Source organism: Podarcis vaucheri (genome assembly GCF_965113315.1).
Source record: "Podarcis vaucheri genome assembly, chromosome: 5".
Classification (NCBI taxonomy): domain Eukaryota; kingdom Metazoa; phylum Chordata; class Lepidosauria; order Squamata; family Lacertidae; genus Podarcis; species Podarcis vaucheri.
Genome location: NC_138763.1, coordinates 21,084,080 through 21,108,436, shown reverse-complemented (window position 1 = coordinate 21,108,436; position 24,357 = coordinate 21,084,080). Strand labels below are relative to the sequence as shown.

General features: G+C 40.1%; 2 protein-coding genes across 5 annotated transcripts in view; one reads left to right on the top strand and one right to left on the bottom strand.

Moving 5' to 3' along the window:
- Positions 1-22,027, bottom strand: part of IFT80 (intraflagellar transport 80) — a 64,900-nt gene extending 42,873 nt beyond the window's left edge. Inside the window, exons 1-5 of one of the 2 annotated variants that reach the window (XM_082224114.1) lie at positions 21,773-22,027; positions 20,135-20,237; positions 16,510-16,736; positions 7,569-7,679; positions 5,138-5,206 (exon numbers count right to left, since the gene is read on the bottom strand). In XM_082224114.1, the coding sequence (XP_082080240.1) occupies positions 5,138-5,206; positions 7,569-7,679; positions 16,510-16,736; positions 20,135-20,166 (439 nt within the window). In that variant the 5' untranslated portion in view covers positions 20,167-20,237; positions 21,773-22,027. The remainder of the gene's footprint in view (positions 1-5,137; positions 5,207-7,568; positions 7,680-16,509; positions 16,737-20,134; positions 20,238-21,772) is intronic. The other variant, XM_082224115.1, reaches the window with a different exon arrangement.
- Positions 22,028-22,565: 538 nt separating this feature from the next.
- SMC4 (structural maintenance of chromosomes 4) overlaps positions 22,566-24,357 on the top strand; it is a 43,589-nt gene continuing 41,797 nt past the window's right edge. For 2 of the 3 annotated variants that reach the window (XM_082223895.1, XM_082223894.1), the window contains exon 1: positions 22,567-22,778. The gene's annotated coding sequence lies outside the window, so the exon portion shown is untranslated. Of the gene's footprint in view, positions 22,779-24,357 lie in introns of all 3 variants that reach the window. The other variant, XM_082223896.1, reaches the window with a different exon arrangement.

Genomic DNA, 24,357 nt, shown 5'->3' with positions numbered 1-24,357 from the left:
AAACAGACAGCACTGACATATTTTTCAATACTGTGAGACTTGCCTGATTAAAAGTAAAAGATACTAGCATGTGCCTTATCTGCATTCCAACAGTAAAATCTGCACTGCTTGAAAGCTACATGTATATTTACAGATATATAGGATTTTATAACAATGGAGTGCAGATTTCAGATATCATTACCACCTCAATCAATAAATTAAGATGCCAATGAATATTAGATTGCTTTGCTTTATTTTATTTTTATTGGCAAAGGTGCTTTGGTTGCTATGGCTAGTTCCCAGGAACAGAATTTTCTGAATTAGGCCCTAGTAAATAAGTGAAAGGTTGAGTTTTGAAAACGAAATGTAAAATACCGGTAAGTTTTCTTGCCCTTTTTTACCTTCCTTTGTTATCTAAGCTTCGACTTCTTCGCTTTTGTAATATGTGATATATATTCTACACAAGCTTCTATTACAGTGGTTTTAAAGAACCTCCAAATGTGCTGATGAGATTTTGACTATGATTCTCCCTTTCTGCTGTCTTATCCTCTCACAGCTCTTTCTAGCCTGAGGATCAAATACAGAGCGCTGTTCTGCAGACTTGAAAGGGGTAACATACATTTCAGGGCTGAACAAGGAAGCTGGAGTAGCCCCACAATGATCTGTCTAGTACAGTGGTACCTCGGGTTACATAAGCTTCAGGTTACAGACGCCGCTAACCCAGAAATAGTACCTTGGGTTAAGAACTTTGCTTCAGGATGAGAACAGAAATCGTGCTTAAGCGGCACGGCAGCAGCAGGAGGCCCCATTAGCTAAAGTGGTGCTTCAAGTTAATAACAGTTTCAGGTTAAGAGCCCGAGGTACCACTGTAGCAGAAACAGGACTGTGGTAGCAGGCAGAAGACGCAGGTGGGGAGGACAAGGCAACTGGAAGAGAGGCAGTGGAGAAATGGCAAGAAGGCGGGATATAAGGAAATTGTACATTTCTATAAGTGGGAGTCTGGACCAAATAATTTTTAAAAAAAACATCAGGACAAATTCTACTAAAAACAGAAGTAGCAAATTAACAATAAGGCAAGAAAAAAAATGAATTTTAAAAGCAGAGATGATAGTACTGTATCTGTGTGGGAGGAATTTTGAGTGGGGGAAATTGGGAGCCCCTTTTTCACTATATTCCAACAAGATACCCAATAAGAGAAACCGATGAAGCTGCCAGAAACACAGTATTTGGGAGGCAATGGTAGGGGCAAATTCGAATGTTATGGTCCTCACACAGAAGCTGGAAAGAAACATCTTCAGCATGATGGAGCATTGATGGGACGTGCAATGAGTGACAGCATTTTGACTGGCCACAAATTTATGTACAATGGTACCTTGGGTTACATACGCTTCAGGTTACACACGCTTCAGGTTACAGACTCCGCTAACCCAGAAATAGTACCTTCGGTTAAGAACTTTGCTTCAGGATGAGAACAGAAATCATGCAGCGGCAGCACGGCAGCAGCAAGAGGCCCCATTAGCTAAAGTGGTGCTTCAGGTTAAGAACAATTTCAGGTTAAGAACGGACCTCCGGAACGAATTAAGTACGTAACCAGAGGTACCACTGTATTGGGATGAGAGCATGCAAAGGCTGTGAGGAGTCAGAAGACAAGAATCAGGACTCAAGCTAGATTTAATATTCTCAGCTGACTTTTGTTATCCTTTAGATTTAAGAGTTGGGCAAATAGATTACTAAAACAGCATAATGTGTTATTATCTGAAAGGTAAACTAATTTATTAGTTTTTGCTAGCTTACCTTCTAGTATGCCAGGGGGGCGGGCAGACAAATCTGCTTCATTACCTGGGGCAATTCTAAATTGTGCTAACCCTGTGTATATGATCCAGTCAACATGAAGTGCTCTGAAGAGTGACTGAATAAATTAGTGAGCACAAGCCTAATTCTCCAATTGGAATTTATGAGCCTTCAAAGTGCTTTAAGTTTGGATAGTTCATGCTCTAATATATTAAATCTAATATATTAATATATTAAATATACAGTGGTACCTAGCAAGACGAATGCCTCGCAAGACGAAAAACACGCAAGACGAAAGAGTTTTCCGTTTTTTGAGTCGTTCTGCAAGACGAATTTCCCTATGGGCTTGCTTCGCAAGACGAAACGTCTTGCGAGTTCTTGCAAGTTTGTTTCCTTTTTCTTAAAGCCGCTAAGCCGTTAATAGCCGCTAAGCCGTTAATAGCCGCTAATAGCCGTGCTTCGCAAGACGAAAAAACCGCAAGACGAAGAGACTCGCGGAACGGATTAATATCGTCTTGCGAGGCACCACTGTATTAAAACTGCAAGCATCTTCTGTAACTGTAGTTTATTTTCCTCTCCTTTGGTCTTCTTGAATACATAAAAATGTACCTTAATATTGTACTATTAACACCACTATGCACTATAATTATTCATAGTAACATAATTAATTTTTGTCACAAACACTTTTTAAAAAGTGCTTATCTATTACAGGCTGTACAGGAAACAGAATATATATACAGTGGTGCCCCGCAAGACGAATGCCTCGCAAGACGAAAAACCCGTTAGACGAAAGGGTTTTCCGTTTTTCGATGCGCTTCGCAAGACGAATTTCCCTATGGGCTTGCTTCGCAAGACGAAAACGTCTTGCAATTTTTTTCGCTCCCCCCTTTTTCCAAGCCGCTAATAGCCTTTTAGCCACTAAGCTGCTAAGCCTTTAATAGCCGCTAAACCTCTAAGCTGCTAAGCCGCTAATAGGGTTGCTTCGCAAGATGAAGAAACCGCTAGACGAAGAGACTCGCGGAACGGATTATTTTCGTCTTGCGAGGCACCACTGCATATTTAATTCAATTCCCGACCTCCCCCCCCAAAAAAAAAACAGTTATAGAAGTACATTGATGAAGAATATTATTGAATTCACTCTACAATAAAAAGAAAGTCTTTAGATGAATGTATCTGTACATAATCTACCATGTGTTATAGGTCAAAATCCATGTTACTGTGTATAAGCCTATGAAATAAAATAAAACCTTTTAAAAAAAGTTGCCTTTCCTTCCGTTCTTGCCTATCCTATCCTTCTTTGGTCTCTCAGTCCATTTGTCCATTTGGCCTAAGTCTCATATTTAAGTGATGAGCATTTTAATAAGAAATCAGAAAAACTGTGTATGAAATTAAAATACTTCTGAATACATTCACTAACTTCTGCTAAAATTATTTTTATAATGCATTTCAAAAATACACAAATACATCTAAAATGTAAAAATATCAGGTAAGAATAATATCCAGTATTGCTAGCTTGCTTGAACACATGAGACTTTTGTGTAATTTCAGAAGAAAGCAAGACCCTGCCAAGAATAAGGCACAAACATTCTATTAACTGTGTTGATAGAAAACTAAATGTCAACATGTACTGTTGGCTCATCTTGGGGTTTTTTCACAGCAAATGAGAAAACACGCTGCATTTGTGACAGAAACTTCCTTCAAACAGTTGAAATCTCTTTGTCTTTTATTTTTGTGGTTAGAAATGTCTTTCATAGGCTAAGAGAATTTAGAGATTTTGTTTGAGAAAGGAAGAGATAAAGGTCTGACATTTCACCAAACCCAGCTGCATGTGACTTCTTAATGTCAAGAGAGTGCAAGATCTAAATGTACAAAGGTAAAGAAGAGTTGGGTGTTTTCAATGAAACAGAAAATGAACACAAAATATTTCGCTGAAAAGTACTGAAAAGTGCATATTTAAAATACATTAGCTCCAAATCACAATGAAATATCCTCAGTTATGTTTTATTCTATTTGTTTGTAGAAATAATAAAACTGCCTTTCAGAGTACACTGCACTCACAAGTTGGTGTACAAAATTACATTAACAAAATAGACTATATAAATCACAGATTAAACCATGCTACAGACCTTTTATAAACAGCAGAAACAATGAATGAAAACACAACAGTTAAGTAAATACAGATCAAAATAAAAACAGCTAAAGAGTTTTCTTAAACGTTCTAAGCTCAGTATAACTCTTGTGCTTAACAAAAAGAGAGAGGTATGAACAGATGTGCTGGAATGTGGATGAGAATGCACATTCTAGTGAGAGTAATGCTCCGCACTCAGATACGCATATTCCAATGCATATATGGATGCACATCTGATTTGTGGGTATTTGTGGGTGATTCATGCATGGAAGCCTTCTTAATTGGTTCATCTACTAAGAGGCAGATGATTAATCAATAAATGTTCCCTTTACATAAGAATATAGTAAGAATCCCGCTGGATCAGACCAAAGGCCCATTTAGTCCAGTGGTCAACTTGATGTGTGCAACAGCAGTCTCCCCACTTGCAATTCCCAGCAACTGATATACAGAGGCATACTGCCTCCGACAGTAGTGGTGGAACATAACCATCGGGGCTAGAAGCCAGTGCAGTCTTACACTCCATGGATTTGTCTGGCTGGGAAGCTACCACTGTAGTGTTCCTACAAGTGGTAGCCAGCATAGGAACACCTCTTATTGGGCATGGGGAATGGGGAGAGGCAGCAAGGAGTGCAGTAATTTGCCATGTCCTGGGTATAGAGAGTTAAGGCACTGGAAAATGGAGTCTATAACCATCATTAAAGGAGGGACAGGCAGATGATGCTTGTCACCCTCTCCCATTCCAACTTCCAGGAGTGCCAGCTTGGCCCTGTGACCGTGGGTGCCTGGGGTTGTGGGTGCCATGCAGCGTGCATGCCCCTGGCACCAAAATTTGTGGGCGCCCGGCCCCTTCATGGGGAATTTTGTGGGTGCTTGGGCACCCAGGGCCCCAGGGAGTTGGCACTTATGCCACTAAATCCTAATGGGACCTGGGTAGCCATGCTCATTAGTCCTCCCACATGTCAGTCAAATAAAAAGTCACGTCAGTCCATAATAAAACTTGGCTCATCCACAACTTGACATCTTGTGTGTATTACCAAGATCTGGGTGGGCAAGCAGGGTGGTCCTGACCTCACAACTTCACATCACCTCCAAAGGCACACTCCTCCATTGTCTTGTGAGACAGACAGATGCGAACAACAATTTGTGGTACAGGGCTATTGAAGAACCAACTAATTCTTCTGGGAATGTAGGAATATATATATATATTGCAGTTACAAAGAAGGATATAAAACACCTTACCTTGTTGTGCTAAAGTTGATCTCAGCATTCCACTCTTAGACCATATTTTGACTTGTCCATCTTCACCAACTAGAACAAAGGAACATTTAGCAATGACCTTGCAACTGACTGAATTAAAATTCTCAATTTTAACACTCAGAATTTTTAACATTGTATTAAGTTAACTACACTGAAAAAACAAATTTAGCATACAGCACAATAAAAATTTCCTAACATTTTTTGAGGAATCACATGCCACATCAAACATCTCATTCATCTGGAATCCCTATGCCACTCCAAAATAACCATAATAAATCATGCTCCAAAGCAGTATGTCAGTGGTTGGGGGTGGGTCATAACAGGAGGCTTCAATTGACTGGAAGAAGTGATGTAATAGCCAGTGATTTTCATGTAGGAGGTGATAGAATGAGCATGACCCTGTTTGTCCCCAAGAACTTGGAAATATATAGAATGGGAACAGATGCACACACTACGTTATAAAACTATGCTTCCTCGGAGGGTGGCTATTTCAGGGCACTGAGATTAAATGACACAGGTGGTTTTCTAAATCTGCTAACATTGCAATAAGTAAGGCTGGGGAACAGGGAGATTAGCCTGTTCTACCTCTTCCTCCAAGTGAGGGCAGAACATGCAAAATAGGAGGGGATGTAACAAGACATCCAGATGCATAAAGAAATGGAAGCATCAGGTAAGAATTTATACTGAGATAAACATTGATCATTAATTAATTTATTTTTTGGGGTTGGACCTAAGAAAGATATTACTCTACTGCTACTTTGGGGTTGTTTTTCTAATGGACTAACAAGACTACCTGCTATTACTGCATATTGGCTTTAAAGTATTTCATTGTTATAGGCAAATATTTGACAGTGAACAGACAGTGAACAGACAACAGCTATTCATGGCTGGCCCAAAGTGTTTTGTTACACCATAAAAATTATAAAATATAAAGAAGCCTATATGCTTCTTTGTGTCTTATTGTCTACACAATAAATGACCAAGAATAGAGCAGGATACTATTCCTTATTTTTTCTAAAATGACTGTCACAGTGTTGTGCTACATATTAGTTCATCTATACGAAATACTATCCTGATTCCTGGGTCACATCATTAACAAATTAGAATCTTTTAATGCACCTATTTGCAAGCATTCAGAAGTGATTAAAGCCAAACATGTAAATGTTAACCATTTGCAAATATAACATCCTATGAAGGGTCTGCAATGCAGGAATCTCAACTAAAGCATCCAAGACAGATGGCCATCCAACCTCTGCTTAAAACCTCCAAGGAAGGAGAGTCTACAACCTCCCATTCCAATGTCAAAGAGTAGGAGATTACACCCCAAAAATAAGCTCCTAAACTGTTGATATGTGCCTTCCTCTTTGCACAGTTATGGTGCATCTCCTTTCCACAGGAGTGTGGGGTGGCCCCCTCTTTGCTTTCACTAGCAAGCAGAGATTATTGTGTTCTGTGTGTTGCATTGTGACAGGGTCTTCGAACAGCAGGTGTCCTTTTATGTGTGTGCTTTCACATGTGTTTAATTGTTTTTGGTGTTATTTTTAATAGGGTAACATATTTGGGTTTTTCTGATACGTATATTTATTGTGTTTTTAGTTGTATCCATTTTAATTCATGCTGCGAGCTGCCTTGAGTCCTGCACTGGGAGAAAGGTGGGATACAATACAAAAGTAAATGATCCTGGAATTTTGTCACTCTGTGCAACTGCTTCTGTTGTTGGTATGCTTGGGCCAGCCCTATAGCTACTTACTGTTTTTACCAGCCTCAACATTTTATTATCAGCAAACTTGACTATCTCTTTCCTTACTCCTAACTCTGCCTTATTTTCACTTATATAAACATACAAATTAAATGACAAGCAGTTGCTGTGCATTTATCATGGTGTTGCTTCAAAAGGTTGCTTAACAACTTATTGAACTTTATAGGAGTTGAAACTATTCACATGTGATGCAGCCTTTGGCTAGTTGAACAGTGGGTACTGACCCTTGGCCAGGAGATATTGATCAACAATCATTTATTACTTTTGCAATCCTAGGACTGTGGATGGAGAGGACAACGTGCCTCTGAATAACAGTTGCTGGGAATCTAAAGTGGGGAGAGTGATGTTGTGCTTGCTGGCTTTCTATAGTCATTTGGTTGATCACTGTGAGACCAGGATGCTGAACAAGATGGTCATTTGGTCTGATCTAGAAATGCTTTAATCTTCTTGTGTTCAATAAGAGAAAATCTCAATCTAACCCCTCTCAATATTCAGTAGACATCAAGTATGTTTTCAGTCATGTTAATTTTGTCACTACATTTCAGGAAAGTACATGTTCTTTTCTATGAATGTTATACTTCACTTTTTAAGACATACTTTGAAGACAGTTCTCCTTCATCACATTTTTACAAAAAAAAAATAAAATCCTCTTACCTGTAACAAGTGCTGTTCCCTCATAATTCCACTTCCCTGCAAGTACAGCTCCACAGTGGGCTTCTACACTTTTTTCAACTCTTCCAGTCTTGGAAATCAAATGGAACTTGCCTACACAAATTTGATGTTGTAATGTTAGAAATCAAATATATACAAGAAGGTTATTATCATAGAGTTGTGACATTGGTTAAAATAATTATCTGACAAATGTCACTTGATTCTTCTAAACCTTTTTCTAATTCCGTCACTAGCCAATTAGTGATCATCCCATAGCCCAACCAATAAGCAAATTCTTCAGTTAATAACCCCTCCTATAATCTCATATATACCAGAAGTGAAAACTTATTCTAGAATCAGAAATTGACATCTCATTGAAGTCAATGGGACAACAACTTAAGTCCCACTAACAACAGTTAACTTTAGCTGGATTAGGACCTCTATATTGGTAAACAGTTATGTATCTTCCTATACATTACCCAACTTCAAGGAACCCTTTCCCCATTATTTCTTCATCCTTCTATAGGCTAATTTTTCTTAGTTTTGCAAAAGCAGATATAATCCTGAATGCAATGATAGGCCTGTGAGAATTCGATCCTAACAAGAAAGTATTTTTTAAAAATTAAAACATTAGTTGTTTTAAGAAAATCCTGCAGTGCTGGCCTCTCCCTGTTCAAATTGATCAGGTCACAGCTACCATCTGTGATGTCATGGCACTCACTCCCAGTTTTGCTGGAGAGTCTTGCCCCTCAAGCTAAAGAACAGATCACCTCTCATCAATAAAGCCTCTCCTCCTCCCAGAGGGGAGGAGTTGTGAGCAGGAGACATTTCCCACGTTTAGCAGGGGGCGTAATGCCCCCTGCTTTGCTGTCCCTGCGCCGCACCTCCTGGCAGCCATCCAATCGGGGGGAGGCTTGGGGCAGGGTTTACCCGCTCAAAATGCAGCCACACCAAAGCTTCCACCTCATTGTGATATGTGAGTTTCTGGGAAAACCTCTCATCTCCCACTGAGAGCAGCACTTTTCAGCCAAACTAAAGATGAAATATGCTCACATGCTAACATCATCATCATCATCACCACCTACATCTATAGCAGCTTTCTCCAATCTGTCTCCCATCAGATGTTTTGGACTACAACTTTCATCAGTCCCAGCCACCATGGTCTACAGTCCCAGATGATGGGAATTATAGTCCAAAATACAGGGTATCAGGTTGTGGAAGCCAGATCTAGAGAAAGATTAGTTGTGGCACATTTGAATGACATCTTATAGTCATTCTGAATTCCAGTAGAGTAGGGATAGAGATAAGATGGTCAATTCATTAATTGTTGGTTGTGGCAAATATCAGATACAGAAATCTATACTGGTGGAAAATGTTCGTACAAGAAAAACTTTCTATCGTGAACCAGAAAGACTGAAGTTACAGCATTCTATTATGGAACAGTGCCTTAAGATTTGAAGGTAAAAACATGTTGGGCAAGTGACCAAGACTGAAAAGATGGATTCAGAGCAGACACATTCAAACTGTGAAAGACAGCTAACTGATCTTCTCACAAATCCACTGTCAGCGAAGAGATCATAAGCAGAGAGTTATCTTGCAGCCTCATACAGTTTAGGAGTCACTTGATGGGTGACACTGGCCAGGAAGACAATTTTAAAATAAAATAAAATCAGATGCTCAAAAACTCATTTGGTGTCTGTTGGCATGAGTGGACATATCAAGATTTTTTGAAAAACTTTACTGTTATAGGCTGCATAGAAAAGTGAAAGCTTTGACCATATGCTTTATTCATAATATAGTTTGGAACAGAATGTGAAGGGACTCAGTTTCAGCCTTACATTAATTCTCAGTTTTATAAAATACTGCTCCTTTCTTCCTGTTTTTATTATTTAATGAAACCATAAACTGTTCTCAAAGTTGAAGCTGTTTTGCAGTTCTGGAAGGCATTCAAATAAGAGATTAGAGGCCTATTCAAGTACAGCATGTACAGAACCATGTCTGTTATATTCATTTGCTACCACAGACCTCTTAAATATTCTGCTCTGATTTTAATGATTAGTCATCAGTATAACGAAAACTAGTAGAAAAAGAGCCAACATAATTTTTAAGGAACCATTACAGATTGTATTAGATGAATAATTAAAGTGGTAACATAAACATATTTCATATGGGAAGGCAGATTGTAATTCCACCAAATAGATCTTTACATACAAACTAAACAAAGTAAAAGTTATTAATCAGGAAAACATGCTATAAACAAAAAGGAGAAAGGTTATTGTGTATAGCAGATAACTGAAGCTCGGTTTTTAACGTATGGTGTTATATGCACTAGAATATGTAAGTGCTGGATTCTAGATAGAGACCATAGTTCTAAACAGAATTTTACAAAGCTGAAGAATTATAAAGATGCTAGCAGATACCTGTTATGAATGTCAGTTCTTATAATCCTGCCTATCAGGCATTTCTTGTTGGCAGCAGTTCCCTTTGAGGGCATAGTAGTCCTGTGTAATAAGGGCATCATGACCCTTCTGACTACCTTTGGCTTAGCTCCTGGGATTTTTGAATCTGAACTCCAAGTTCTACGGGCATTCTTATAAACTAACCAAAGGGGTTTTCATAGCAATTTGGTTGAGTGGTAGAAGATTCTTTCATATAAAATGGTGGACAACATCTGCTGCTCAAAATATAGCTATTGAGACTTGCTGAACCAGCTAAAAGGAGCACAATGACATTTTAAAAAAACTACACTGCTCAAGTATCCTTGAATATGCTGCTGGCATTGTAGAGAAGCACTGAGCCCACCTTAGCTGGGATCCAGTTTGCACCCTTATGGAGGAGCAAAAGAGAGAAAGCTTCAGGACTATCCCATATTTATAATAGCCTGTTTAAAAGGGCTTTTCACTTTCACTACCTCACCTATGTGTCACTGAACCCCCTTCATGGAATGATGCCAACAGCAGTGTTGACTTTGAAAAAAGAGATCTGGGAACATATTAAAATGGAAAATCTGCTATTCTGGCTCATCTTACAGGCATACACAAGGAGGCACAATCATCAGGGGGCCATTCAAAGTTCAGGTCTCACACACTCCCATTGCAAAAATGATTTGCCAATGCTTATGTATAAATACTAATTTTAGATCCTGAATGTTATGAACTAAGACTAGTTGCTAGTTGGCAGAGTAAAAAGGGAAGTTTTATTGTAATCCATAAAGATTTAAGAGTATTTCTTTTGATTTTGGTTTAACCTTACTTAGTACAATCTTGCATGCGTCAAATCTTGGAACCTTGTTCCTTTATTGTCACAACTAGTGTTTTGTCAATGGGCAGTGACTCTGACAAAAATTAGGGAATGGTCTGGACCACAAACCTAAAGTCCCATTAAGAAACCTGAGTGACTTTTGATAATAAAAACTGGAGAAAACCTTTTGGACTTTTTGTGTAGAAGGGGAAATTATCACTATTCTCTCATACCCCCTTAAGAAACGAATACTAGCATATGTCAGAGAACTAATGCTAATTAGTCCTCCTTCTCCTCCTAGTGAAAATAGTGCCAGGTACGTAAAAGTGTTTCAGTAACTTGCATTGAGCCATTTGTATATGCATTCCCAGACACCCAACATAGCACTAAGGCAATCCTTCAATCAGTGCAAGGATTTCTGATTGTGCAATGCAGCGTTCTCCCTATCTCCTTTGTCCTAAATCTGCTCTACAGGTTATTACAACCCTACATATTTGGGCATGTGGTGAGAGGAGAGCAAGTTCCATTGTGCAAGTGGAAATCTTTGCACTGACGAGTGCCCTCTGTATGTGAAGTTAGTTGTAGAGAAGAATCATGAGCCAAATCTACTTTGAAGCAGCCCATTCAGTATTTGTTTTCATGTTTACCATAGTCTTATCTTGTAAATGATAATGAAACTCCCATGTAATGCTGACTATGGCTTACTGCAAATGAGCAAACACGTTGACTGCTAGAGAGGAGATTGTGGCTACTTTGCTCCTCCCATTTTTCTTTTGCTACTGCTCTGTGCTTGAGTTAAACTGCAGTTTGGCTCAGCTAACTGTCTGAAGCAGGGCTCAGGGTTTATCTCTCCCAGACAATCCACAAGTTGTAAACCATAGGATAAACCTTGGTTCCAGCTTGTGGTTTGTCTGGAGAGAGCTAAACTACAAGCTCGGGTCTGGACAATAAGCCAAACCACAGCTCAGCTCAGTGTAGCAGAAAACACCCAGGGAGGAGCAAAGTGCTACAATCTCCTCTTTGGAACCCCACGTTTGTAGTAAGTCACGGTTTGGCTTAACATTATGTGGGAGCTGGGCAACTGTAAACATTTCAGCAAGGAAACAGCTTTTTTTCTCTTTAATGAAAAACCGGAGGGAAAATGTAACCCACACTGAGCCTCTGAGATAGAGCGGGATAAAGTGAAGATCCTCACTTTGTTTTGTTTTGTGTTTACATTTTTATGCTTGTTATTTTATCACCTGTCTCCTCAAAATATAATGGGATAAAAAATAAATATGGATATTTCCCATTTTGTAGCAATGTTTTCCAAGAATAGTTCACATATGTGAGATATTGGGCTGTTATGGTGCCAAACACCATAAAAGCCTTTCTATGAAATCCTATATCATGTATAGGCTACCAGTGTGGTTGGTCTTAAATGTGACAATCACAGATGATTAACTCAGCAAATCTAGGAATTCTATACTACAGCTTTGTTTTTCAGAAGATGTGTTACTCCTGTTAATCTATGAATTATAGCAGCTGTCTAGCTAGATATACTTCAAGACATAATGGTCCCTCTATTACATATGTGGTAAAATAAAGGTCTCAGTGGGCACTTTCTACTTTTTACACTGCTATTAAAAAATCTAAGATGCATTCATAAAACACAGGGAACTCAGGGGAATTCTGGTTTGCAATATTAATACCATAAATAAGATTAAAATTGGTGTACTATCATGTAAGAGGGATTCTCTTGGTTACATTCATACAGAACCAATTTGTAGGATTTTGATTGATGGCATAGGAATGCTCTGAGAAACACATTAGTGGACTATAATGTCTATATATACATAACAGTTGCATTGTTCTCTTTTCAGTGGACATAATATGTTTCTTTAAAAATGTCTTTATCAATCTTCATGTTGTAGATGCAAAAGAACATGAAAAAAGCCCAGTCCGGTCAGTGTAATAACTTAAAACAACTTAGGGCTCAGGATGACAACAATGGTAGCTTGTTCATTTGCTGTCTAAATGTATGTGTGTGTGTGTGTGTGTATGTTAGGATAACAAAATAAAACTATTTGGTTTTAAAGAGATGTTTTATCTTTTGAGTTTTGCAAGTTGAGTACATTTCCCCCTTATGCCTTTGATATTGTGTCAGGGATTTTTTTAAAATACTATAAGTGTACATTTTTAAATCTTCAGCCATAATTATATCAAACAGATTGTTGTATGTACAATACATTCTATTTTAAAGTATACACAAACATATACAGCTACTTACAATAGGTAAAAACTTGTTGTCATTTGCCATAAACAACAACCTCCATTGTTTGCTTGGAAATAAGTCAATTTACTTCAATAAATGTCCACATGAATGCATCCTCTCATTTACAGCAGAACCAGTGAAGGTCCTCCATCTAGAGGCAGATGGAGGACGGATGGCAGCTTACAGATTGAGGTTGAATCCTGACAAGATAGAAGTACTGGTTTTGGGTGGGCAGGTGTGGTGGACGCCCTGGTCCTGAATGGGGTAACTGTGCCCCTGAACGACCAGGTGTGCAACCTGGGAGTCATTTTGGACTCTCAGCTGTCTATGGAGGTGCAGGTCAATTCTATGTCCAGGGCAGCTGTCTACCAGCTCCAACTGGTATGCCGGCTGAGACCATACCTGCCTGCAGACTGTCTCCCACTTGGACTACTGCATTGTGCTCTGTGTGGGGCTGCCTTTGAAGGTGACTCAGAAACAACAACTAATTCAGAATGCGGCAGCTAGACTGGTGACCGGGAGTGGCCACTGGGACCATATAACACTGGTTCTAAAGGATCTTCATTGGCCTCAGCCCAGACACTGAGGTCCTCCTCAGAGGGTCTTCTAATGGTTCCCTCACTGTGAGAAGCAAAGTTACAGGGAACCAGGCAGAGGGCTTTCTCAGTAGTGACGCCGTCCCTATGGAACACTCTCCCTTCAGATGTAAAGGAAATAAACAACTATCAGACACCTGAAGACACTCCTGTATAGGGAAGTTTTTAATGTTTGATGCTTTATTATGTTTGATATATTCTGTAAGCCACCCAGAATGGCTGGGGAAACCAGCCAGATGGGTCGGGTGGTATTATTATTATTATTATTATTATTATTATTATTATTATTATTATGTAGGTGCAATGAGATATGAGACAGTGCAGGGCCCAATTTTTTAATGCATTATAAAGTATGGGCGGGCAGATGATTTAAAGTGCAACATACGTCAGTGGGAGGGAACAGCTGGACCTCCAACATACCTGCACATTTGATCTTTCTCTTGGGGTGCTTCCTGCTAGCCTTGAGGAGAAATATCATTAGGGTAAAACATGTGAAGACAGGCTCTGGATTGAGAGAATGTGACCAATAGTAAGTCCAATGGTCAAGAAGGCGGTTTCTGCACATGCCGTAGGGGGAAGTGAGGGGCAGATGGGGCTCATGAGCCTGGGGTGGTAGCCCATCTAGGAGAAGGAAAACTCTCGATTCTAAAGAAAGGGCTAAGGAGTAAACTCTGCACATATCCGGAGTGGAGTCCCTAAGACAGTTAGATGGCAACTACAGCAGCCAAGTTGGTTCCAAACAGATTGCTCTGCTTTCCCTTGAACCACATCAGCAAGGCCAAGAGGAGGGTCTTCTTGTCTGGGCTGCCCAGGATTTCCATAAACACTGTCCAGGCTTGCGTCCCAGAGAAGTCACTTCGGTACTGCTAACACAGCAATTTGACTTCACCCCCGGAGGCCCACTCCATTGTCTTTCAAGACAGATGGATGCCAACAAAACAGCGGCAGGTATCAAGCAGCTGGTCTGCTGTCATTATGTCCATTTTCAGCCAAATGTCTTAAAGCATTAACTTTTTCTACTATGCAAAAGTAGCTTGCTGTTGTGCACTTCTCCAAAGCCTACAGATAGGAAATTATTGCTTATTTTCCAAGGGTTGTATCCAGCTTATGGTCAAAGTAGACCTATTGAAATCAATGAACTGGGCATTGTGCATTGATTTCAATGGATCTATACTGAGTATAAGTTAGTTGGATACAACTCTTCTGAATTACCCATTTGGCAGTCTTATTAATGTCAAAATGGATGCAAAATCAAGAAAAAATTGCTAATAGGTTTGCTGACTATAAATGCTTTCTCCTTAGAAAAGATCCCTTTGAGGAAAAAGTAAACAAATATGGATTAATTGGATTAAAGTGTCAAACTAATCAGTTACATTAATGCAAAGTGAAAGAAGGAAATTAAACTGAAGTTGGGGGTACAAAATAAGCTATATTCTAGTACAACACACTATGTGGGGCGACCGCAAAGCATGTTCCAAAAAGAAAGCCAGATTGCTTTCTGGCATGCAGTTTGTTGACCATATTACACTAGGTTTTGTAACAACTGCACTGGTTTACAATTTGTTTCTGGGCACCATTCAAGGTGCTGGTTCTTAACTCTAAAGACCTAAATGGTTTGTTGCCAGAGTATCTGAAAGGCCACCTACCTTTAATTTAAGATCACCTTAGGCGGCTTCGCTATTTGTTGTACCAGCAAGAAAGCTAGATTGGTGGAAACATAGGATAGGGCTGTAGCTGTGGTAGTACATTGTCTATGGGATTTTTTGCTCTGCATGACTTTGGCTGGTTTTTAGTGAAATTACTTCCACATTTTTAAAAATTTAAATCATACTAATCTGCCATGGTATTGTTTCAAAGTTTTGAAGCTAACTTTTTTTCAAATTGTGGATAGTCTGAGGGGTTCTTTGGGGCCAAAAGGCAACTCAGTATTATAAATAAAATAAATTGCTTATCAAGACAGATACCTGATTTACAGTTAGAATAGATACCAGAAGAAAAAAATCTCTTCTACTAGTCTTGACATCAAAGTCTCTGATATAGACAGTTGTCCATGAGTGTCACAAGGAAAACTGTGTGCAGTATTCAATATAGCTCATGTTTGCAATTATTCTTATTTGCACTAAAAGCAAGTGGAAAGGAACCATTTAATACAAACCACACCAGGACAACAGGGATTGCATGTAACATAGTATGTATGTGCATCTAGGCAGAGCTGATTCAGCTTACCAGAGCTACTCTGCATGTAGATCTAAATTTACCCTTTTCCCCACATCCATGCTACTGCTGACCTACACCTATGGTGTGCTCAAAGCAATTTCTGGATTGGACCAGATAAGATTTGTTCTTAAAAGATACCCCAGTTACAAAGCTGTAGAATTCTTACTTGAATTGCTTGCAACATCCCAACACTTTGATATGTTCTTTCAACTGCTATTGTAAGTAAACTACTGTTTTCCTCTAGAGTGAAAACAAATCATCCCAAATACATGCTTATGTCTGGCCAGTGTATTTACAGCATATAGAGCCCAATGTTTCAATGCAAGGGAAAGCATGCACCCAGAGTACAAAATACTGTAAAGTTGTACAAAATCAAGGATCAGAGAAGGTGACACTTGAAAGGAGCCATAAAGTTAGTGATTAAAGATGGTGCATCATATTGCATGATAATCTCAGCAGAAACTGTAGACTCAAGAGCAGTGCCATTTAAATGACTGGACATTACTAATTTAGGCTCATTAATTTCAAAGGAACTGCTCTAACTCATTTGACTACAACTTTGCATACTGACAAAATGAAATACTTTCAAAAGCATTGTACTCTAAAATAAGCTATATACATCTCCGTGATGACTTACCATCAGAACTTGTAAGTACAAAGTTCTCAGCGTGAGTTTGTCTCTTTCCACCAAAACTTTTGGGAAACCAGTGAAGATCGATGGGATAGATATCATCAGGAAGCTTCGCTACTTGTGTTGTCTCACCATTTAACAAGTTCCATTTAATAATTTGGTGATCATCACTGCATGAATAAAGATCGTCTGCTGTTGTCCAACCTACACAACTAACCAATTCCTTATGTTTTAACAGAATTAAGGAATTTAAGAATATTGGTACAGTTAAATCTTTGTACATATATTATTTTTTCTTCTTTAAACTTTTTTGAAAACATGAATTACTGTAAAAAGTTTTAAACAAAAAAGATGCAAGGGGTTGGTAAAGAGAGCTCAACAATTATACATACCGATAATACTTTATTTCTTACTTATATTTTCTTTACAGTATTTTTCTTTAAAGGGCTTTGAGATGAAGGGAGAACTCAAAACGTCTATAGCAGTGTTTCTGAAAATTGGGTCTCCAGCTGTTGTTGGACTACAACTCCCATCATCTCCAGCTAGCAGCAGCAGTTTGAGAAACACTGGTCTATAGTGTGCACTTATAGGTTTAACTGGTTTTGCAAGGCCTCTTTAGTTATTATACTATTAGACTTATACAAATCATGAAAATGATAAAGGCTTTTTGAGCACCAAGCTTTAACATCTCCTACAGAAAATCTTCCTAAAAAGGAAGGATAGTATGCTAATAGCAATAGGAGAGGTGTACCTGGCCTTAATACACCCGTCCAAGACTTTCAGGTATGAAATATGCAAAGGGATAGATTTTGACCATATAAAGCTGGCTTAAAAATATGATGCTGCCTCTTGGGACTTAGAAATACAGTGGTACCTCTGGTTACGAACTTAATTAGTTCCGGAGGTCCATTCTTAACCTGAAACTGTTCTTAACCTGAGGTACCACTTTAGCTAATGGGGCCTCCCGCTGCCGCTTTCCTCTGTTTTCCCTTAGTTTGAAAAGGCCCATTATGATTAGCACTGACCAGGAATTACATGCAAACCATTATTTGAAACTATGTTTTTTAGGTAATCCAATTTAGTGCTTACTGGTTTGCCCAACTCAAGACACAACAAACAATATTTTTTATTTTACAAGATTTATAGACTGCTTAATTAAAAAAGGAATTAAATAGTTTACATAAAGTAGTATACAGTGGAACCTCAGGTTGTGAACGTGATCCGTGCGGGAGGCACGTTCGCAACCAGCAGCGCCGCGTCTGCGCACGCGTGGGTTGCAATTCAGCGCTTCTGCGCATGCGCCAAGCACCATTTAGTGCTTCTGTGCATGCGCCGAAAACTGGAAGTAACCCGTTCCAGTACTTCTGGGTTCGGCGTGCAACCCAAAATTGCGTAACCTGAAGCGTCTGTAACCCGAGGTACCACTGTACTAATTAACCAGAAAAGAGAGCAGTGAATATGTGAGCCCATTGTATGTTCTGGGTGGTTTGGAGGCTTAAAATATATTTTAATTCAACCTTTGATGTCTAGTGCAAAGCTTTCTGTGCTTTGTGAGCCAATGGTGTGCCACTCTTGTGCTGCATTGATCATATGTATAGTACAAGGATCCTGAATATGGGGATACAGAAGTAAAATCAAATAGCTAGCACTGAAACTCTTTACAATAACTTATCAACCAATAACCTTTTGCATGTCTGAGCATTAGTGACTTTTCCTCACAGATTTAAAAGTTCCACGATAACATCAGTGCATGAACAGGAACTAGATTCTATACGGGCACTTCCTTTTCTTCCACACTTCAATGCAACAGATGCTGTTAAACTTTGCATAATTTCCCTAACTCAAGCAGAAGCAAATACATGGGCAGAAGGATTATTGCCCCTCCTCAAAAACTGTGCTATTTTCTCAGGGAATGTAAGAGTTCTGTTGGATAAGACCAAAACCCTATCTAGTCAACCATCCTGTTTCACAAAGTGGCCAACCAGATGCATCTGGGAAGGCAACAAGAAGATTAGACAGACCATTTGAGAGCATTCACTTTAGCTGTGAACATGTTAATAGTAATTTGTATTTTACAAGTGGGGTGCCACAGTTCCTGATTTATTTTTTAAATTCTCTTACACAGATGGGATTATTCTAACAGCCCTTAAGATGCGGTTCAATGATAAGTCTTCTATCTTCCATGGCTGCACAACAATATCAATATCCATTTGCTCAAAAACAGTAGGTCTGATGTTACTGCCTGAAACTGGACCGGTTTTCATGTCACAGTAAATGACAGTTAATGGGTTTTTGAGAATGTGCAAACCCTGTTTAACTCTTCTCCTGGGACAAGCAAGAGCAACATAGTGTTGCCTAGCCGAGTGTTATCTGAATCAGGTATCCTAGTTTGCTTTCCTTACAACCCTTGGCTGACCATCACTGTTAGTTTGGAACTAACGTGAAGTCGGTGAAGGTCCTGTGTGAGTGTCTTGAGGCGGTTGGAGGTTGGATGGCGGCTAACAGATTGAAATTGAATCCTGACAAGACAGAAGTACTGTTTTTGGGGGACAGGAGGCAGGCAGGTGTGGGGGACTCCCTGGTCCTGAGTGGGGTAACTGTGCCCCTGAAGGACTAGGTGCGCAGCCTGGGAGTCATTTTGGACTCACAGATGTCCATGGAGGCACAGGTCAATTCTGTGTCCAGGGCAGCTATCTACCAGCTCCATCTGGTACGCAGGCTGAGAACCTACCTGCCCGTGGACTGTCTCGCCAGAGTGGTGCATGCTCTGGTTATCTCTTGCTTGGACTACTGAAATGTGCTCTATGTGGGGCTACCTTTGAAGGTGACCCAGAAACTAATCCAGAATGCGGCAGGTAGACTGGTGACTGGGAGCGGCCGCCGAGACCACATAACACCAGTCTTGAAAGACCTACATTGGCTCCCAGTACGTTTCTGAGCACAATTCAAAGTGTTGGTGCTGACCTTTAAAGCCCTAAACGGCCTTGGTCCAGTATACCTGAAGGAGCGTCTCCACCCCATCGTTCTGTCTTGACACTGAGGTCTAGTGCCAAGGGCCCTCTGGCGGTTCCCTCGCTGCGAGAAGCCATGTTACAGGGAACCAGGCAGAGGGCCTTCTCAGTGGTGGCACCTGCCCTGTGGAACGCCCTCCCAGCAGATGTAAAAGAGAAAAACAAGTACCAGACTTCTAGAAGACATCTGAAGGCAGCCTTGTTTAGGGAAACTTTTAAGGCTTAATAGACTATTGTATTTTACTATTCTGTTGGAAGCCGCCCAGAGTGGCTAGGGAAACCCATAGATATAAATTATTATTATATTATTATAAACAAATCACACTGATACCAGGTTTAGACATAACACTAAGCCAGGGATTGTGGTTTGTTGCTCGCATTCACACTAAGGGATCAAATGCAGTTTACCACAATATGTAAACTGGACCATTGTAGGACAAAGTGTATTGTCAAAAATTTTGTGTCTTTCTTACAGGGTTTGAGCTCTGAGAGATACAAAATTTTATTTTGATACATTTGTGATTTTTTAAAAAACCACATTGTTGCAAGCACTGAGAAATATCAGAACATTGTCAGCTATGCCTATGACATAGGTTTGAGATGAACAAAGGATATGTTTTGGTTCCTTCAACAGAGATGTCTTTAATCTCATTATGATTTCTGTTTTTGATCATCCAGTTGCTACATTGATAGAAAAAATCTTCTTGGTTGCACAGTTAATACCTGTAAAACACATACAAAAATGTAACCTGTACTAAAATATTAATACTCACATTTTAATCAATCATTGCCTTCTCTGGCCCAAAGTGGTAATGCAATGTGTTACAGATTTATGCATAAAGATGAGGAAGTGTTTGTATTAACTTTTCAATATAGTCAGATACTTTGGGAAAGCTCTGGACCCATTCCTGGCAATAAAATGCCAAGTTACAAACAACTGTTGGAAGAAAAAATGTTTACAAAAGGTTCTGCAGAAATAATGGACTTTAGAGAACTTCTTCAATTGCCATAACTCCCATTAATGTAAATTAATGGACACTTTCTTATTCACAAGAGAATATGCCATTATGCACAACATATGCCCTCTAACCTCTTGGGATTCCAGCAACATAGATACTACAACCCACCAAGGAGTTACTATGCAAGGATTTAGCAACAGAAGCAGGCCTTGCAATGATTTGCAGTCTTTTGGTTCCTGGCAGTTGACTACACAATATTTGTTTTGAGCCTATTGTGCTTTATTGTTACTGATTTTGTTCTTAATCATTGGCAAAGTTTTAACTGATATTAACTGACCAGACAAAGTAACACCTAGGCAACACAATCCAATGCTTGTTTACTTAGAAATAAGGCCTACTGACTTTAATGTGGCTTACTCTGATATAAGTGTGCAATGAATTGTAGCCTCAGAGTGAAATATAGGTTTCAAATTATAATGAACACATGGATTTTTTTCCCTTGGGGATTTGAAAAGAATGGGAAAAACAGTTATTTTGTGACATTTTTAGTGCAGAAATAACCTAAAAGTACCTTCCATAATCACAAAGCACCAATGTAGAATAAAATCCTCATTCCCTTTTTCTAAAAAAAATCATGTGCTGAAACAGGGGGACAACCTGTTTTAATTAACATCTTCCATTGGCTTCTACGAAATACTTTACTTTCTCTTACTGATGCTCCACATATGAGCAGAAATGGCCATGCGTAAAGATGGCTTTGCCTATGATTCTAGGACCATTTCATCGACAACGTAACCTCTGCAATCAATCAATCAATCAATCACTGCAGTATGGGAACCAGAAGATTTTGTTTCAAAGGCTACATCTGTACAACAGCAGCAGCAGCAGCAGCATCTTCCGAACCCCTTTTATTTTCAGGGCTTTGAAAGCAGCTCTCAGTACTGTAAAACGGAATTAAAATGAAGGGGAAAGCTGCATGTCAGGCTTGTAGGCAGGCCTCCCTTCACCCCCCCCCCGTAAAGTCCACAGTTGCTTTCTATCCCCAGGTTAATAACTCCCGAGAGCTTCAGTGGGGTCACCTCCAAGAAAGCGAGAGAGAGGGCTGCAACATTGGAGCCTGGAAAGTAATACGAGAAAGAAAGGCACCGTTGCGTACCTGGCTATAACACATTTTTGCAAAACCTGCGCATACTAAAGACCCCGGAGGTTTCGGCGGCCAGTCACTTGCTGAGTTCTCTGGACCTGACCATTTCCCATTCCCTCGCTCGCCCGCCTCACACCTGCTCCTTCCTTTTTTACCTGTGCAAGGTGAGCACCTGGTCCAAGCGCACAGCGCGCGTACCTCTGAGAGGAACCCGGAGCGCTGAGGCCTCTGCTCCTTGTCTCCGCGCCCGCTTGCCAGTCAGGTATTCCCGCTCCAAGAGCCCTCAGAAGTTCGCCTTTCTGGCCAAAAGCACTCCCTCCCTCCTCAGCGCTGTTGATGCCAACCGTGAGCGGGAAGCCGTTCGGTCTCTATAGCGACTTCCCGCGAGATTTTTCACTCCCCCCCCACCCTCCGCCCGCGAGGTTTCGTTACACTCCCCTTCCCACCTCAGACCCTCCCAGAGCGTGTGACGCCAGCCGTGACGTCAGGGGGCTGACCTGTCAAATTTGTATTAAATGTATCACTATTTTAATATAGCTATATCTATATACGTATAAAAATCAGTTTCTCGTTATTCCTCCGCTGTTACTGTATGTTCTATTGGATCTTGTTGCTAGGTGACCGATTCCGCCTGTCCGATTATCCGCGGGAGGGGCTCGGCTCCTTTCCCCTTTTCGTTACATTTGGATATTTTATATTTTAATCCTATGTTCAAAAGCATTCTATACGCACGCACACATATACGGTATACTGTATATACTTCTTTATTTTTTTGGAGGGGGGGGAATGCTGAGGAAAGCATGACGTGACAACATTCAACCCCCCCTTTCCGCTAACTAACGGAAAACAAGATGGCGGCGCGAGAGGGTTTCCCCCCCCTCCTTTTTCCTCTCTTCGTTTTTTTCCCCTCCTTTCAAACCTGTGGGAAGCCGGCCCCTTTTTTCATTCCCCAGCGTGCTTTGCGCGTTTCTAACGAATTTCGTTACGAGTTTGCCGTTTGGGCGCCATTTTCGAGTGTAGAAGCCGCCAAGGCTGCAGGCAGGAAAAGGGAGCTTTCTGCAGCTCGCGCCGCTGCTACGTTGGGAGCGCCGTCGGCCCTCGCTCCAGGTTGCCTGCCTGTTGTGGGCCGTGGATGGGGACGAAGTACTCTGACTCTGCCTGGTAAGAAGACCTTTTTTGGGGGAAGAACTGTTCTTGCTTTTAGGTTTTTGGGGGAAGAGCGTTTTAAGAAGCTTCCCTCCCTGCGGTTAGAATGGAGGGTGAAACTTCCAGTAAGGTTCATGGACTTGGCTGGTGCTTACTGGTACTTGGGAAACTTGTTCGCTTTAAAAAAAAAATTTTTTTTCTTCAATATTAAAAATAAAACTCCCACAAACTATTCTATGAGGAAAAAGGCGGCAGCCTTCTCTCTCCCCCTCCCCTCCCCAAACCGGCCGCTTTTTCCTTCTCCCCCGCTTTTCCCCCTACCCGCCTCCGTGGGGGTGGGGAGAAAAGCTATATTTGCTGGCGATTTCCGTTGCTATCGGTAAAAGCAAGTTAGTCTCCTTCCATTCGCTCCTTGCACATTTTTTTATTTTTTTTTAATTTTTTTTGCTGATTTTGGTATAGGCTGTCAGAGACGATTTATAATCACATTTTTCTTTTAAAAATAGATTCTTTTCCCCCACCGTGATTTTTATAGTCGCCTGAAGGATTTAATTCTTAGCCGTTGGAGCGGTGAAATAGATATTTCCCCTTCCCCCCTCCCGCGAAAAAATTGACTTCAACTGGTTGCTCTCGGTAAAAAGGCACGTACGCATCGGAGTCTAAGGGGAGGGAGGGAGGGCTGGATGATTCCAATGCATTCTTAAAAGATCATGCATGCCAAACTATTTATTTTTAAAACTTCTGCGTTCGGTTCACAGCAAAGTTTTTTTTAAAATTTTCATTTCGCAGCCCTGACCTGATGAGTGATATTTGGCAGTAGTAGGTCTGTAAGTGCTTTTAGTAAAGCACCACTAATTAGACCCCCTTGATTGGAAGCAAGCTACGAAGGGGTGGGGTGCGGGGAGGAGGTGATGGATTTATGAAGGGTAAAAAGCCCGATTCATTTATTAGGGCGCTTAATTTCCCACAATACTTGTGAGATAACGTGCATAAATTAAAACAGCCGTTGCTTTGCAAACCTATTAACGTTTGAAAGCCAACGTCACTTCTTTCAGTCGGATTCCTTTGGACTCCTGGAGGCTATAAATGTCAGTGAAGTATAACTATTACAGTATCTTTCCTGAGTATGCTATTGGCTTAAAGAGAACATTAATAAGCCTATTTAATTATTGGGTGTGGGGAAAATTAATAGAAAACAGTCCGCATCCTGTATGCATGGGCTGAGATTTTTTATTTGATGTCAGTTATTTGAAGAGGTCTTTTGAACATGATTTTAATAAACCTTGATTATGAGAAGCAAATTAACATCTCCCCTTTCAGTCTCCCCCCCCTTACTTTATATACTTAAATATGAGCTTTCTTGAATTACTCTCTAGTCAGGTACCAGTAAAAAAGGGTGGTCCTCATTTCAAGTTTTACAGTTATCTTCATTGGAATAAAAGAATGAGAACACATCTTGTTAAGGACTCTATTAAATTATTTAAGCAATACTAGACTAATTCTTGAGTCTTGAACCTGAACAGAATCCTTTAAAAATAATTCAAATAAAGAGCTGGAGATTACACTTCTTTATTGTAAAGTGATTTCTGCATTT